The sequence below is a fragment of the Schistocerca americana genome, chromosome 2 (genome assembly GCF_021461395.2).
Source record: "Schistocerca americana isolate TAMUIC-IGC-003095 chromosome 2, iqSchAmer2.1, whole genome shotgun sequence".
Taxonomy (NCBI): domain Eukaryota; kingdom Metazoa; phylum Arthropoda; class Insecta; order Orthoptera; family Acrididae; genus Schistocerca; species Schistocerca americana.
The window spans coordinates 687,932,422-687,950,530 of NC_060120.1; the positions used below are offsets into that span (position 1 = coordinate 687,932,422).

Genomic DNA, 18,109 nt, shown 5'->3' on the forward strand with positions numbered 1-18,109 from the left:
TGGAGGGATTTCTCTATCCTAAAAAACCCATATGTGCATGACACACATACTCCAATATCCTATTAGTCATTTCCTGCATGTAGTGCACACTTGTCCCTGCAATTCTCCTCCTGATTCTGCGGGCTGAGAAATTTGCATCTGATACCTTCGCAGAATCATCTGAGCCTCTGGTGTAGACCTTCCACTCTGCTCTGAACCAGAGGGCCACCATTGGTTCCGCCAACAGTACTGCAAAACAATAGCTCTCTTCCCACCCCGCAGGCAAGGCTGTCTTCACCAAATCAGCCAGCCATCTGGGATCCCTGCAGCAGATATCATTCATCAGCTTCGTGAGCTACGATTTGCAGCTGGGTGCACCCAGTTTTCTCAGTTGCTGCTGGCAAAGCCTCCTCAGTATCGTGGCTGAGACCTTGTGGCAGGCAAATAGAGTGAGCACTGGTCTTCCCCAACATGGCTGCTGTTTTACTGAGGGGCTCCATCACCCACCTAACGTTGGAGCTCCCAGTGACAAGCAGTCCCAACTTTTTGGGCTTTTGGAGGAGCTTCGGCCACAGTGCCAACAGGCCCATGCTGGTTCAGTTGTACTTTCAGCTGCAGGCAATGCCTCAAATCTGCTTTTAATATGTAAGGGGACAGCTGTGTGGCTGGTACCTACTTTCGACTTCTGCTCAGAGATCCGCAGCCACACCACTATTCATCCAATCACTGTCAGGGACGTGTGAATCAGTAAGCACAGAGGCATCACGAATCCCACACAGCACTATAAGCTCCAGAGGTGCCAAAGCTTTCATCTCAGATGCCCCAACCCCTCTGCCATCCAGAAGACAGCAGCCTGAAGCCTGTTGTTCATGGCCAACACGGCTTCCAACTGTTTGGCCATTTCCTCCTCCATCTGTACACAACAGGCAAAGTCTCTAATCATCTTTAATCAATAAACAAGAAAACAAACAATAGGTTTTTTGTGTTTTAGATAGTGCTGAAGGCAGTTGTAATTATCAGTGCCACAAAATGAAAAGAACAGGCTGTTATATAGAACTAGCTTACTGAACACCAATGTGTAGTTCGTCCTATATCATGCAAACAGTTGCTCTAAACTTCTAACATGCATTCTGGATAAGATGTGTGTTTTTCCATTGCTACCTATTTCACAAAAAAATGTCATTTCAGGGCTGCTGAAGTTCTGGAACGAGAAAAGCTATTGGCATCGGGTTCAATGTCAGATATAACTCCCCACGACTTGCTTCAGCCGCATTCGGACTTCCATATTCGAAATCGTTATTTATCTCGAATTGGTGCCAATGTAAGTATTGATTAATTAAGGCATATTTTCATTTTATTTGGGTGATGTGTGTTCATGTACTTTTGACAGTCTGCTGTGGATAGTTCAGGGCTGAATGAAAAACAAAAATATAAAAGTAGTTAAATTTTTATGCGAGGTGAGTCAAGTTCTTAATGAGTCCTTCAGGCAGTATGTAGTTGTGCTAATTATATTTGGAAAATTACAGCCTATGCTCATTATACTACCATAGTCTAACATGTACAGTTGCTGCAGCTTGCTTCTGTGTTATCATCTGACAGTTGGAGCAGTACTAGCTTACTTAATAGTGAGGAAGTTTACTATCTATTAAACTCATATGCAATGTAAGAATTAGATGTGTCCATGAACTATGGAGGCTTGTGTGCCTCAGCAATACAGATAGCTGTACCACAGTGGAGGGGTATCTATTGAGAGGGCAGACAAATGTGTGGTTCCTGAAGAGGGGCAGCAGCCTTTTCAGTAGTGGCAGGGGCAACAATCTGAATTATTGACTAATCTGGCCTTGATACATCAAACAAAATGGCCTTGTTGTGCTGGTACAGTATTGGCTAGTTCCAACTGTTCGCTGAATTTCAAGTGCATGTTTTCATCTTCTGCCATGTATGGCATTATGCCATAATAAAGAACCAAATATGAGATAGTACATACTGGTACTCCAAGAAAATTTACATCCCAAAAAACACACCAATGCTCTTGGAGTATCCTCTGATGATCTATTTCTTTTATGGTGTAATGTAAGCTCTCTTAGTGCTTTATACATATGAATATGTGGGCTTCCTACACCACTGCAGCTGCACATGCACAATAATGCCTGTTTTCTGGCGCTCCCTGGGAACTGCTAAATCGAACCTATTTCTAAGAGTCACAGAATAGTATTGCGAACGGTGGCTCGAAAAGCATTACTTTCAAAGCAAATTATTTTTATGCAAGGTAAATTATGTTACGTGTGAGAAAGTGGGACGAGTTTCTTAAATCACAGAACATTTAAAAACTGAACGTTTTGAGGACCAGCCACTTACCAGAATTTCGAGTCCAGTAGACCAAACATTTATGTCATTATTTTAAATTTACTGGCACATTTGTGTGAGGTATTTTAAAGTATAACACACACAAAAAATGATCAATATTACATGTGGAAGCTCAGCTTGTCTTGTAGCTTATTAATCTTCGAGACCAATATTATATGTCAAAGCTTAGCTTTTCTTGTAGCTATACTATGTTTATTAATGTAAACCATTAACTTTTCCTCTTTGTGTGTTCATGCTACATAGCAATGATCTTGCTATTGGCTGACTATAACACGTGTCCTATTTTCTGAATATCTGCTGTCTTCGGCTGGCGAGATCACGTGGCATGTGATATGACTGGCTTACAAAAGTATGTTGCAATCTCAATTTCTATACTCCGGAAACTAACGTGCTGTGTTTGGTGCAGTTCAAATTTATACTTTCATTATACAAAAATATGCAGTGTATATGTTGCTGCACATCAAGGGTCTTTCCAAAACTTACATAAAGCTTTTGGCCACGGCCTTCATCAATGAAAGACACATGCACACCATTCACACACGCAAGCAAGCATGCCTCATGCACATAACACTGCCAACTCCAGCATCTCAGGCCAGAATGCAACATCATGTGGGAAGAAAGATGTAGGGGGTGTGGAAGGGGAAGGCAAAGGGATGGTGTACAGGTGCGATGGGAGATGATTGCTGACTGGTGGAATGTGCAGGAACTAGAATGCCAACAGGTGCAGCATCAGGAGGTTGAGAGACAGGGAGATATGGGGAAAAATAAACAAAATAGGAGAGGAGCGAGGAAAGATGGGCAGATGCACTGACAGAGGGCTGCAAATAAACATGTAGTAGATGAGAGGTTGTAACAGTGGAAAATTGTACTGAAATGCAGGAGGATCTGCAGCAAATTGATGCATGGTGCAGGGAATGGCAATTGAATCTCAATGTAGACAAGTGTAATGTGCTGCGAATACATAGAAAGATAGATCCCTTATCATTTAGCTACAAAATAGCAGGTCAGCAACTGGAAGCAGTTAATTCCATAAATTATCTCGGAGTACGCATTAGGAGTGATTTAAAATGGAATGATCATATAAAGTTGATCGTTGGTAAAGCAGATGCCAGACTGAGATTCATTGGAAGAATCCTAAGGAAATGCAATCCGAAAACAAAGGAAGTAGGTTACAGTACACTTGTTCGCCCACTGCTTGAATACTGCTCAGCAGTGTGGGATAGGGTTGATAGAAGAAATAGAGAAGATCCAACGGAGAGCAGTGCGTTTCGTTAAAGGATCATTTAGTAATCGCGAAAGCGTTACGGAGATGATAGATAAACTCCAGTGGAAGACTCTGCAGGAGAGACGCTCAGTAGCTCGGTACGGGCTTTTGTTGAAGTTTTGAGAACATACCTTCACCGAAGAGTCAAGCAGTATATTGTTCCCTCCTATGTATATCTCGCGAAGAGACCATGAGGATAAAATCAGAGAGATTAGAGCCCACACAGAAGCATATCGACAATCCTTCTTTCCGCCACACACCATCAGGTGGCTTACGGAGTATGGATGTAGATGTAGAATGGGGACGAGATGATAGAACAGAGGGGGTAGAAACTGTTGGGTGGAGGATGTGAGGACAGTATGTTACCGTTGTTGATGCCAGAATAATTATGTGTGGTAAGGATAACACCATTCTGCGCTGTTCAGAAAAGCTGGTCATGGAGGGAAGGATCCAGACAGCGGGTAGTGAAGCAGTGATTGAAATCAAGTGTTTTATGTTCAGCTGCATGTTGTGCCACAGGTGGTCCACTTTACTCTTGGCCACAGTTTGGTTGTGGCCATTCATTCTGGTGGACAGCTGGTTGGTAGTCATACCAATAGAAAAAGCTGTGCAATGATTTCAGCAAAGATGGTAAATGACATGGCTGTTTTCGCAGGTAGCCTGGCCTGATGGTGTAGGATAAACCTGTGCCAGTGCTGGGTGGATGGATTGTGCAAGTTTTGCACCTGGGTCTTCCCCAAGGATATTATCCTCGCAGCGATGGTTGAGAGGTGGCACAGGGATGGACTAGGATGTTTTGGAGGTGGGAAGTATCTTGGGTAGCATGCCCTTCATTTCAGGGCATGATGATAGGTAATCAAAGCCCTCATGAAGGATGTGGTTCAGTTGTTCCAGTCCAGGGTGGTATTGGATGATAAAAGGGACACTCCATTGTGGCTGGTTATTGGTGGTGTGAGGAGAAATAGCATGGGAGATCTGTCAGCAGGCTAGGTTTGGGGAATAGTGCCTGTCTGTGAAGGCCTTGGTGAGACCCTCTGCATACTGAGCTGGGCAGTTCTTGTCAGTACAGGTAAACTGTCCCCGGGTAGTCATGCTGTATGGGAGGGATTTTTTTGGTGTGAAAGGGATGACAGCTGTCAAAATGCAGGTACTGTTAGTGGTTTCAATGTGGACAGAGGTGCAGATGGAGGCATCAGAAAGGAGGAGGAATTGTGAGTCAGTGTCAGAACACCATACCTTCTTTCCTTCACAACCTCAACACCTTCTCTCCCATCCGCTTTACGTAGTCCTCCTCAACCCAGTATGCCACCTTCCTAGATGTTGACCTTTTCTTATCTGATGAATTCATCGGCACCTCTGTCCACATTAAACACACCAACCACTAATAGTACCTGCATTTTGACAGCTGTCATCCCTTTCACATCAAGAAATCCCTCCCTTACAGCCTGGCCATGCTGAAGGCCTCACCAAGGCCTTCACAGATGGGCACTATCCCCCAGACCAAGTCCACAAACACATCTCCTGTGCCATTTCCCCCTCACACTCCCAATCCTCCCACCACCCTAAAGAACTAGCCACAAAGGAATGTACCCCTCATCACCCATTACCATCCTGGACTGGAACAACTAAACCACATCCTTCGCCAGGGCTTTGATTTCCTACCATCATACCCTGGAATGAGGGACATTGTACTTGAGATACTTCCTACCCGTCCTAAAGTAGTGTCCCGTTGCCCATCCAACCTCTGCAACATCCATGTCCAACCCTACACCACTCCCAATCCCAATCCTTGAGGAAGACTGTGGTGCAAAACCTGCCCAACAGACCCATCCAGCACTTTCTATTCCAGCCCTGTCACAGGTTTATCTTACCCATTTTGGTCAGGCCACCTGTGAAAACAGCCATATTGTTTACCAGCTCTGCTGCAATCATGGCACAGCTTTTTCTGTTGACCAGGATGAACGGCCACCACCAGACTGTGGCCAAGAGCAAAGTAGACTACCCTGTGGCATAACATGCTGCTGAACATAACACACTTGATTTTAATCACTGCTTCACAACCTGAGCCATCTGGATTCTTCCCTCCAGCACCAGCTGTTCCGCATTGCTCACATGGGAGTTATCTTTACAACACATTCTCCACTCCCATAACTATCCCAGCCACTACTTACAGTAATATACTGTCCTCACACCCTGCACCCAACAGTTTCCACCCCCTCTGTGCTATCATCTCCTTCCCATTCTCATCTCCCACATGTTTATTTGCAGCCCTCTGCCAAAGCATCCACCTGCCTTTCCCCAGTCCTCCCTATTTTGCTCATTTTGTCCTATGTCCCTGCCCCACAACCTCCTGACACTGTGCCTGTTAGCGTTCTAGTGCCTGCACACTCCACCAGACAGCATTTGTCTCTCTCCCCACTGGTACACCATCCCTTCCCCTTCCCCGCCCCCTTTTGGATTGCTGCTTGCATCCCACTTGCTGTATTCTGACTCGAGATGCTGAAGTTAGTGGTTGTGTGTGCATTAGGTGTGCTTGCTTGTGTGTCTGTCTCTTACTGATGAAGGCTGTGGCCAAAAGCTTTATGTAAGTGTCACTTAATTGTGCCTGTTTGCAACTTGATGTGTCTTCTTTATGGTAAGTAGCAATCTGTCTTTTCCTAAAGTGTAAAAAATGAGATTGACAGGGACTGCAAAGTGGGTAAGCAAGAACAGCTAGAGGACAGATGTAAGGATTTAGAAACATACATCACTAGGGGAAGATAGATGCTGCCTACAGGAAAATTAAATAACCTTTGGCAAAAAGAGAACCATCTGTATGAATATCAAGAGCTCAGATGGAAAACCAGTCCTAAGCAAATGAGGGAAAGCAGAAAGGTGGAAGGAGTACATACTTGAGGGCCATAATATGGAAATGGAAGAGGACATAGATAAAGAGGAGGAGGTAGATATGATACTGTGTGAAGAGTTTGACAGAGCATTGAAAGACCTAAGTTGAAACAAGGCCCCAGGAGTAGACACCATTCTGTTAGAACTACTGATAGCCTTGGGAGAGCCAGCCATGACAAAACTCTTCCATGGGTTGAGCAAATTGCATGAGAGAGGTGACATACCGTCAGACTTCAAGAAGAATATAATAATCCGAATTCCAAAGAAAGCAGTTGGTGACAGGTGTGAAAATTACGGAACTATCAGTTTAATAAGTCATGGTTACAAAATACTAACACAAATTCTTTACAGAAGAATGGAAAAACTGATAGGGGCTGACCTCAGGGAAGAAAACTGGAAATAACCCAGAAATTTTTCCGAATTTTAGAAATTTTTCTTTGTTCTAGATTTCAGTTAAATTTTTGTGATTTTGAATGGTAAGAACTGATACTCTAACGAAGAACATTACTGTATCCTGCTACTGCAGAAGAACACTGTAGCAATAAAACATAAATGAGAGAAAGGAAAAGAATGAAACTTTAGTTGTAAAGGAAATGCTCCATTTACAACAACAAAACACCATGCACACACGCATCTGCCAACAGCTAAATGTGTCAAAGGCCTTGGGATGAAGACTATGCAGTACTTCATTACAACAAACTGCTTCTGATGAGCATGACGTCACAGCTGCTTACATTAGGTTCATTTGAGCAGTTGCCAGCAGGCTCGTGCACATGTGCAGTTCAGTCATATATGAGCAGTACCTTCTCCCACTTCTGGCTACTTGAAGCCAGATGCTAACAGGAAAATTTTTTCTGGTGCGCCCAAGCTGCCAGATTTGTGTGCAGAGCAGTCTGAGTTGTTGTTGTGTATGTGTGTGTGTGTGGGGGGGGGGGGGGGGGTCGTAATCTCCGCATGATTCGTGTTTATGTGTAGTGATTTTTTTGTTTCTGCTTTGTTTATAGCTTTCACCTCAAATGAAAACAAAATGGATTTCTGTGGCCGGGAGCTATAAAGTGAATTAAAATACAATCACATAATTACGTAAGGCTGAAATATATTATTAGTTTGTTTTCTGATTTTATTTTATTTCCACATTTTTGGCAGTCAAGCATTAATTGCCTTGCACAACAATGAAGTTATTTTTGTCGGTTTGCTAAAAAGATTTGGCTTTTATTAATTTTTTCCACTGAGATGGTCAATTTATTTCAAATGAAGCGTTTCATTCCACAGTATAGGCTAGTTGCAACTGTTCGCTGAATTTCAAGTGCATGTTTTCATCCTGTGGTATGAATGGCATTATGCCGTAATAAAGAACCGAACATGAAATAGTACAGTGCTGGTAGTACTCCAAGAAAATTTACATCACGAAAACCCCACTGAAAAGCGTAATATTAGGTTGTGGCCTACTTCAGTGTGAATGTGGACATGCAAATGTGCACTTCAAGCCAAATTATGCATTTAAGTATGGTTTACGAATTTCTGATGCTCTTGAAATATCCTCTGATGCTCTTGAAATATCCTCTGATGTCCTGTTTCTTTTATGATGTTATGTAAGATCTCTTAATGCTTTATATGCACAAACAAACATCATCGTAACTGTGCAAGTGCAGTAATACCTGCTTTCTGGCACTGAAACGATGCTATTTGTAACAGGTCGCAGGAAAGTATTGTGAATGGTAGTTTGAAAAGCATTTCTTTCAAAGATAATTTCCTTTTACTCAAGATCAATTATGTTATGTGTAAGAATGTGCGACAAATTTCTTAAATCACAGAGTGTTTGACTCTCATTTAAAACTTGCCACTTCGAGGACCAGCCACTTAGAAGAATTTTGAGTCTGGAAGACCTGACATTTATGTTATTATTTTAAATTTTACTGGCAAATTTATGTGATGTATCTTAAAGTGTAACACATGCATAAAAAGACCAATATTACATGTGCAAGCTTAGCTCCTCTTTTGCTTATTAATCTTCAAGATCAATATTATATGGGAAAGCTTAGCTTTTCTTGTAGATACACTATGTATATTAATTTAAACCATTAACCTTTCCTATTTGTGTGTCCACACTGCTTAACAGTGATGTTGCTATTGGCTGACTACATGATGTGTCCATTGCTCTGAATATCTGCTGTCATTGACTGGCGAGATACGTGTCATAAGCTGTGATTGGCTTACGAAAGAGCATTGCAATCTCGATTTCAATGCTTTGGAAGCTAATGTGCTGTGTTTGATGGAATTTGTATTTATACTTTTGTAATATGAAAATATGCAGCGCATCGTGATACGAAATTTTGCAGCGTACAGGTACAATTTCAGGGGACACCAAATTCACATTCTTGGAGGAAAAAAAAAAAAAAATAAATAAATAGAAGTCTTGTTGCACAAAGCACCTGGTGTCAAGGGCAGCTTGGTCTATAGATTGTAAATATGATTTTGAAACACATCTCTGTTGGTTTTTGAACACATACTAAGTTGATATCTGAACACATTATAAGTTGATTTTTGAATGCACGCATAGTGTACATGATGTTTCTGCCAGGAGAATCCCTGTCGCATCTAGAACAACAACTTTTCCACAGACAAAAGGGAACTGGGCTATATGAGATGAACCGAATAAACTGTAATGGGTGAATGCCAGTCACTGTTTGTTTATGTGGTTACTTGGGTGTGCGAATGAATAGCATTATTATCATTATTAGTGAAATCCATAGATTCAGACTGCCAGAGTGGAAATGAATGAATAACAGGAATACAAAGGTAAGAAAGATTACATATTATCTTCTCGGTGTATTCAAGAAAATGAAATTTTGACAGAAAATTTTCGCCAGATGCTACACTACTAAGGGCCAGCTGTACAATCCTCGGTTAGCAGACACTTATATTCTTGTTCTCGGAATAGCATGAAAAATGCATAATAATACCTAACCAGAGAATAAACACAGGATAAATAAACTGGTGATTCTGGCAGGGTTAGTGAAGTTAACAGGAGAACAAGGTTTGAGAATGGCAGGAATAGTTACAGAATTTGTGATGACAAGATTGTTAGAACGAGGAGAAGAAACTGGGACATCACACAAATTATAAGGAAGAATATGATGATTCTGAATTTATAACAAATTTCATGCTACTACTACTACTACTACTAGAATGAGATTTTCACTCTGCAGCGGAGTGTGCGCTGATATGAAACTTCCTGGCAGATTAAAACTGTATGCCCAACTGAGACTCGAACTCGGGACCTTTGCCTTTCGCGGGCAAGTGCTCTACCATAAGAGCTACCAAAGCATAACTCACGCCCGGTCCTCACAGCTTTACTTCTGCCAGTATCTCGTCTCCTACCTTCCAAACTTTACAGAAGCTCTCCTGCGAACTTTGCAGAACTAGCACTCCTGAAAGAAAAAATACTGCGGAGACATGGCTTAGCCACAGCCTGGGGGATGTTTCCAGAATGGGATTTTCACTCTGCAGCGGAGAGCTTCTATAAAGTTTGGAAGGTAGGAGACGAGATACTGGCAGAAGTAAAGCTGTGAGGACCGGGCGTGAGTTGTGCTTCGGTAGCTCAGATGGTAGAGCACTTGCCCGCGAAAGGCAAAGGTCCCGAGTTCGAGTCTCGGTCGGGCACACAGTTTTAATATGCCAGGAAGGTTTTTACTACTACTACTACTACTACTACTACTACTACTACTTTTCGATCTCATGCTTTTGCTGGACTTCATTTTATAAAGTTCCAGGAAGTTCTACACCAATGTATAATACAGTATCATTCCAAGGACTGATAAATTGTACAGTTCCATTTGAAAGAATACTGTCACTTAACACAGAAAAAGTGTATTTTCGCCTGGGAAAAGGTGTATTTTTTAACCAATAAATCTGGGAAAATCTGGCAATTTTTTTCCCTTGTCCACATATACACCCTGATAAATTGAAGTAGTCGAATTAAATCAAGTGCTGCTGAGGGAATTAGATTAGCAAATGAGACAATTAAAGAAGTAGTTGAGTTTTGCTGTTTGGGAAGCAAAATAACTGATGATGGTCAAACTAGAGAGGATATAGAATATAGACTGGCAATAGCAAGAAAATAGTTTCTGAAGAAGAGAAATCTGTTTACATCGAATATAGGTTTAAGTATCAGGAAGTCTTTTCTGAAAGTATTTGTATGGAGTGTAGCCATGTATGGACATGAAACATGGATGGTAAATAGTCCAGACAAGAAGGGAATAGAAGCTTTTGAAGTGTGGTGCTTCAGAAGAGTGACGAAGTTAGATTGGTAGGTCACATAACTAATGAGGAGGCACTAAATAGAATTGAGGAGAAAAGAAATTTGTGGCATAACCTGACTAGAAGAAGGGATTGTTTGGTAGAACACATCCTGGGACATCAAGGCATCATCAATTTAGTACTGGAGGCAAAATGTTGGGGGGGGGGGGGGGGGGGAGGGTTAAAAATCATAGAGGGAGACAAAGAGATAAATACATTAAGCAAATTCAGAGGGATGTAGGTTGCAGTAGTGTGGAGAGCTGCATCTAACCAGTCTTGGACTGAAGACCACAACAACAAATAATTGTTTTTCTGTATAATCTACAATATAGTATATATTTGAGTCCCATGTGTTAGTAAAATATAAAGTGACATGAACAATTGTAAAATAAATGTAAGCAGAGCAAAAACTGATGAATCAAATGTCATAAGCTAATTGCACCTTGCTCATAAAGGAGTAGCATTTATGCAGTATTTCATGCCGAAGAAGCATGTACACTGACTTCCATATGTAAAAAGAATCTGTGTCCCATTTGTTGTTTTTTATTGCTTTGTAGCCATTAAGACATCTGTTGCCAAAAGTGCAACTTTTGACACATTGTTCTCTGTTTTATAAAGTTATACAAATTAAAAGTAGTAGTATGATTTAAACTTTGTTATAATGCTTATATTATACATGTTGTATCAAAAAGAATTATCTGATTTAAAATAATCATAACTATTATATTATTTGAGATATTTGCATGAACAATGTGCTGTTGGAAAGAGCAAACTCTCGTGGTTCCTGCCAGGTAGCAGCAGTGTGTGCCCACTTCAGTCAGTACCAACTGGTCAGTGGGTGTGGTGTGGTGTGGTGTGGTGTGGATCCTCCTACAGCACAGAGCTTTAGACGATGGCATGAATAGTTCCAAGAAACAGGTTGTTTGTGTAAAGGCAAATCACCAGGCCGTCCCCAAATGTCTGACACAGACGTCGAATGTATCTTGATATGCTTGAGAACTTTCTTTTCCCACAGTTGGAGACTGATTCGAATGACTTCATTTACCAACAGGATGGGGCACCGCCACACTGGCATCTGGAAGTGTAGGAATTGTTACAGCCAATTATTACTGAATGATGGATCAGTTACATCAGAAGAAATGATTCAGCTTTGCTTTACTGGCCTTCAAGGTCACTAGACCTGACTGTGCTTGATTATTTCTTGTGGGAGTTTATAAAAGACTCTGTCTTTGTGCCTGTGTTACCAACAATGATGACTGAACTGAGAATCGCATAACAGCATCTGTAGAAGCTGAAAATCAAGACAAGCTTGCTGCAGTGTGGCAACTATTTGAATATTGCATTGATATATGCTATGCATCTCAAGGGGGGAACATTGAAAGATATAAAAAAAAATTATTTTTTTAGTTTCCTGTTCATCAAAAAACAAAATTCATCATATACATTTATTAGTTTCAGAAATGTAGATGTGCCAGATCAGATGATTTTTTTTTTTTTTTATACGCCGTGTGTTAATAATTCTCAGGCTTTGCATAAAGCATGGCAAAAAAGGGATTAGAGTAATCAGTAAAGTAGGAAATACTCTGAATTAAATACACATCTAATAAATTAGCAGCCCAAAAGAGCCAGCTCCATTGGGTACGTAGATCTAATATTATAAACATCAGTGAAATGAGAATTGAACACCCACCACAATGGGACCATGGAATGGTTCCATTCAAATGTAAACGCCACGCAAATTAAGAAATTTATGCCTGTGGGCTATGAGATGATCAATTCCTATTTTGTAGACTTCGGTCAGCTGCTGACAGATCAACAATCATGCTCACTCTTGCACTTCCTCATCTGACTGAAGCTGATGTCCACAAGCCTTTCTTCAGGTCACCAAAGAAGTGAAAATCACACTGTATAAGATCCAGACTGAATGGAGGATGTTACAGTGTTTCTCAAGAAAATCACTGATGCAGTGTGGATTTGGCATTATCATGCAATGTGATGATTCTGTCTGCAGCATTCCTGGATGTTTTGAATTTATGGCATGTCACAGTTCCTGCAAAGTGTCTTCATAGTGTTGCACATTGATTGTGGTTTCACACACGAGGAACGGGACAAAAACAGGGACTCTGCAGTTGAACAAGGAGGTTGTCATGGCCTCATTGGAACTTGTGTGAACAGCTTTGGATTTCTTCGGCAGAGGAGATGTGGGATGTTTCCACTGTCGGATCCACCAACTGCCCTCAGCATTTTGGACAGCTGTTAGATGGAATCCTCCTGATGCACAGTAATAGTCTTGTTGAGCTGTGTGTTGACAAGTCTGGTGTATGGGCTGTTGTACCAGACTGCAGCCCAGTATTCTCCCACAGCATACACCAGTTTTAGGGCAGAAGTTCTTAGAGTTTGAGCTGATGAACTCCTTGCCATACCACAAAGTTTCTGCAAGATTCTGTTTCTTGTCTCCATATTAGTGGCAATTTTCAGCAACTTCTCTTTAAAGCTGAGTGTCCTATCAAGGGTGACCCCTAGATAATGTGGACTTTTGTTATGCTTCACTGTTTCCCTTCAAAATATATCTTTATTTCCTTGTTGATGAGCTGCTGTTAAGGTGGAAACTGGTTAATTCTGTTTAGGCAGCACTTGGCTGTAACCTTCAGTTATGGATGTATTTGCCATCAATTTGTAGGTCTTCAGTCAAGACAGGCTCAGTAATGCCCAGGTCTTTCTGGCTTGCAGCAAGATCCCAATTGTCAGCATATCCAGATTTCCGTGATGTTGTCATAGTTCTGTTTTGCTATATAGAGGGAAAGTAGAATATGGGTTAGCACTAATCCTTAAGGAAGCCACTCATAAAGCTTGATTAGGGGACGTTATTGACAATTTAAAATTGGAAACTTCATCAGTGGTTTCCAAATTCCAGACATTGTATGAACTGCAAAAGTTTGAATGTCACCCTTTGCTTCCTCTCAGTATCATAAGCCATTGTTACTATTAGATCTATAAATACAGTTGATGTCTTTTGTTTGCTTTGAAATCCGCTTCAATAAAAGTTGGTTAGTGAGAAAACCTGGTTTGTGCAACTGCAGTTTGGGTGGAATGCTGCCTGTGCAGCATGCAGGTTTTGGCTGAAAATTTTGTGGCTGATTCTTTTATACAGTATTCTTTCCAAAGATATATATATTGTGCTAAGTAGAGCAATGGGTTGGTAGCTTTGCAGTTTGTCATTTACTGAGAAAACTTGGAAAGCCTGGACCACAACCACACAAAGGATGCTGTTGCACCCCATATGAATTGTATTTTCACAGTTTATGTACATTGTAAAAAATGTCTTAGTTATCCCATTTTTCCCAAGTAGCTTTTCTTAGTACTTTCAACTGAAGGTTATCTTTTTGGTGGGAGACCACCCTCGACCTTGCTTTTCGTATTATTTTACATTATTTTATATGTTATACTTTCTTGTTTGTGAATCAGTTTCTGATTGAAATAAAATTTTCTTTTTCTTTTCAGCTGCCTTCACATTATAATGTGAATCTCAAAGGACTGGCATACAGAGCGCTGAGATAGAATTGATGTACTATGTTTGTTATACAAGAAAATATTTTTGTATTTTCATAAAATGAAATGAAATCCACAAAAATTTTATGGAACATTGTGGAGATATTAATTTTCATATTGTATTGTATATAAAATAGTTTTCATAAGAAAAATCAGAATTTCTGGTGTATACATATCATTCTGCAAAGATCTCACATCATGCAAGAGCCTTATTTATTTTATTGTGAATATGTTATAAAGTAAGCTTTTTGTTATCTTATTGCTGTGATACTCGGAGCGACTGCTCGTTCTAAACTAGACTTTAGGTAAAATCCCTACCATCCCAGTCAATTCTGATGACGTGTGTAAAATTATTTTGTAATTATTTTTAATAAAAAAAATAAAACTGATAACTTTTTGGACTTTCAGAAGTGAACACTAAGATAAAACACATAGTGTAACTTGACTGTGCTTTGCTTATGACAAGTGCTTATTGGCAGTATCATAGGATCTGTGGGATATGTTGAAGAATGAAACCCATAAGTGTAATGTGTTGGAAGAGCAAAATCATCTAAACCTTTTTGCCATGACAAAGGGTGTGTGTTGTTTGGGAATTATGCCTTGCTGTTTTTCTATGCCTACTACAAATGGATCACTGAATTAAATTTCTACTTGTACACATTAAAATTTTAATGTGTTCTTTCCAGTTTCAACTGTTAATGTGACCTCATGAAGAAATGCCTCTAAAGTGAACTGTTAAGTTTGTAATTTTATGGATAATATTTTATGTGTAGTCTTGATATAGAAAACATGAGCCAGAAATAAAAGCATTAGAGATATGTGAAGTTACTGTACTGTTTCCACTGACATTTCATGCTCCAGCAAGTACTAATTTCCATTTTGTTCCATCCTGCCACCTCTCTATAACCCAAATTAGACTTTTGTGTGAATCCTTAAAAATTCCTTTCTCCTGGGAGTGAAAGAGCTTAACATGTAGAAGTAATGATGGCCACATGGGCTTAGCACATAAGGTAGAAAACAGAGGACAGCTTGAACAAGACAGACGACAACAAAGACAGGCAAGAGGGTTAAATAAGAAGGAATGATGGTCAATTAAATAATTGTAACATGTAGAAGACTATGCATAAGTAGGACCTACTTAGGGACTTGAATGGAAAGTAACAATGGTCGAGAAAAACATCTTTCAGTTACAAGAACAATATTTCATACCGATTCTGGAAGATAATTTGTCCCGGAATCCAAATCTTATTTAAGAATTTCTGGACAGCTTCAGTTTGGATACAATAATGGTTTTCGTAAGTGCTTACAGGGAACTGTGAGTTACATATTTGTAGCAGAAGGCATGTTCTCACAAGACTTCAAGATTCACACAGAAGAGTAACATACGAGGAAAGTGTCATTTAACTTATTTCCTTCTCAATTTCCTGCAATACTTTGCCTTACGAATGTCACTTCTTAAGGATCAATAGTAGTCGAACATCATTGTTGCACTCCATTTGTTCTGACAACATCTTTCCATTTGACAAATATCCTGGAGAACAATTCATATTTGTCACTAATAGCACCAAGTTTATCTCGGAAGAAGTCCGAATGATGATTCGAGAAATATAGTTTGAGTGACATGTTAATATCTCATAAGGTGGTATGGTATCTTGTAGAATACCTGACACTTCTCTGCCATATGGTTGCATAAAAAGTTCTTGCAGACATTTGTGAAAGGTAACCATTCTATTCTTTCAATAGCACTCAACAAATTAAGGAAATATTAATTGGACCTGTAATTCTGTGATTTGCAGTTCTACAAGTATTCCTTCCTGTATTTTTATTTCATTTATACTAATAATCTTCTCTCACAAGTACATGAATTGTCTAGAAGTTTTGTCCAGGTCTTTCATAAGAGACTCCGTTTAATATGTAGTGGAGATAGATAAACATTTGTAGGTGCTATGAGAGGAGTGTTTACCACATTCTTATGTCCAGGCAGCAGTTCATTCCAAGTAGGACATTTTCTCCAAAAAACTTTTTTTTCCTGTCTCTGCTTCTCCAATCACATAGAAAGCAGCAGTGCTTTGTGTATTGTAGCTACATGCTGAGAAGAATCTCAGTATCTTGAGGTCCTCTCCTGTGTGCCTTATGTATATCTCATACTGAGGTCTTCAGGTTGTTGTGTTGTACTTTTTGCACTCTATACTTCACTTCAATGATGAATATTTTGAGATGATGGATGGCACAGAGATAGGCTCTCAAGTGTCCCTGGTCATCAAGCAATTACCTTGCAGCATTTTGAGGTACAACCACTATAAATTCTGTGATGTTGCACCCATCTTTCCTTGTAAGGTACATTGATGACAACTTTGTCCATCGCAACATTAAATTTGCTGTTGAAATGGAGATGGATGGCAAGCCACCATTATTGGACGTTTCGGTTGAGCAGAAAACATAAGAGCTCTTATCATTCAGAGAACAGGAAAGCATCCTACACTGATTGGTACTTGAACGCCAGTTTTCACACTCTACACTCAAGAAAGCAGTCCTTCAAACATTGGCACACAGAGCGAAAGTGATATCTGATGACAGCTGCCTACAGTCTGACTGTCACATGTGAGAAAAAATGCTTACAGTGAGGGAGAAATTGCGAACACTTTCAGATGTCTCTGGTAGAAGAGATCGAGCCAGTTACATTCCTTCCATACAGTGGAATGACAACCAGCAAAATACGACATGCTACAGAGATGTTGATTGAGACCAGTGTTCTGGTGTGCCTCCTGAATACAAGATGTGTTATACTCTGTAAAAGATGAAGTAGGTCTTTAGAGGGCCCATTGTGTGTGGTGTTCCCAGGGAATACAATAGTATCTATAATGGCCCAACAATTCACACTGTTAGGGAGTGTTGTGCTGAGTGCATGTGACACATCAATCTAAGGGAGCTTACGAAATTGGCCATGGTTGAACACTGCTGGGAGAATGGACGCAGGATCCAATTTGAAAAACAGCTCATGTAGCGTCATATTGGGACTCACTTATAAAGGAAGCAGCTGAAATTAGAATAAACTGCAACAATTTTAACTGAGGCCAAGAGTACAAATTTAGTGAGACACTGGGTCAAGCTTTGGACAATGAATGGATACAAAGATGGATTCTTGATGCATGTTGAGGGGTGGTATGTTGTACGTAATGTACTGATGTCGGGTGAAGGGACCCTGTGACTGCTGCTAGACAGTGCCACATGTTATACAATATATTCATCCATTATTGACATAAATCCATCTGATGATGGAGGCTTAACCCTCCGAAATCAAATTAGTTGTGAAGGGTTACTATAATTTTTAGTTCCAATTGATAACCATAATAGTCACAGCAAATCATGGCCTAAAATGTTCTCATTGAAAGTACTGTCAAGCAGGTTTAGTATAAGCAAGAAAATGATTTTTTTCATGATTTTGTAAATATTTAAAACCCTAGAATGAGCTAAATTTGTTTTTGTTGGTATAATATGGTTTGATGGTATTATTCTCAATTGTTGAAACAGCAGCTCAGCTGAAGACACGAAAGCACACCATTAATTCCACCAAGAAAACCTAAGAGATCACAATATGGTATTATCTTTTTTGCCTCTGAGCAGGTTCATATCACATCAGATTCCATCGCTTTTCACTTATTATAAGAACGCTTGTATAACAGCCAAAAGGAGTGAAATTACTCTTAAGAATATGCTACGAAAAGCAAGAGGTGGTTTCAGGAACAAAATACGGGTTAAATGTCA

At 40.1% G+C, this 18,109-nt stretch overlaps 1 protein-coding gene across 3 annotated transcripts in view; it reads left to right on the forward strand.

The window, feature by feature from the left end:
* Nucleotides 1-15,162, forward strand: part of LOC124592760 (major facilitator superfamily domain-containing protein 1-like) — a 123,303-nt gene extending 108,141 nt beyond the window's left edge. For all 3 annotated transcript variants that reach the window (XM_047131868.1, XM_047131869.1, XM_047131867.1), the window contains exons 11-12: nt 1,168-1,300; nt 14,297-15,162. In XM_047131868.1, the coding sequence (XP_046987824.1) occupies nt 1,168-1,300; nt 14,297-14,353 (190 nt within the window). In that variant the 3' untranslated portion in view covers nt 14,354-15,162. The remainder of the gene's footprint in view (nt 1-1,167; nt 1,301-14,296) is intronic.
* Nucleotides 15,163-18,109: the final 2,947 nt, after the last annotated feature.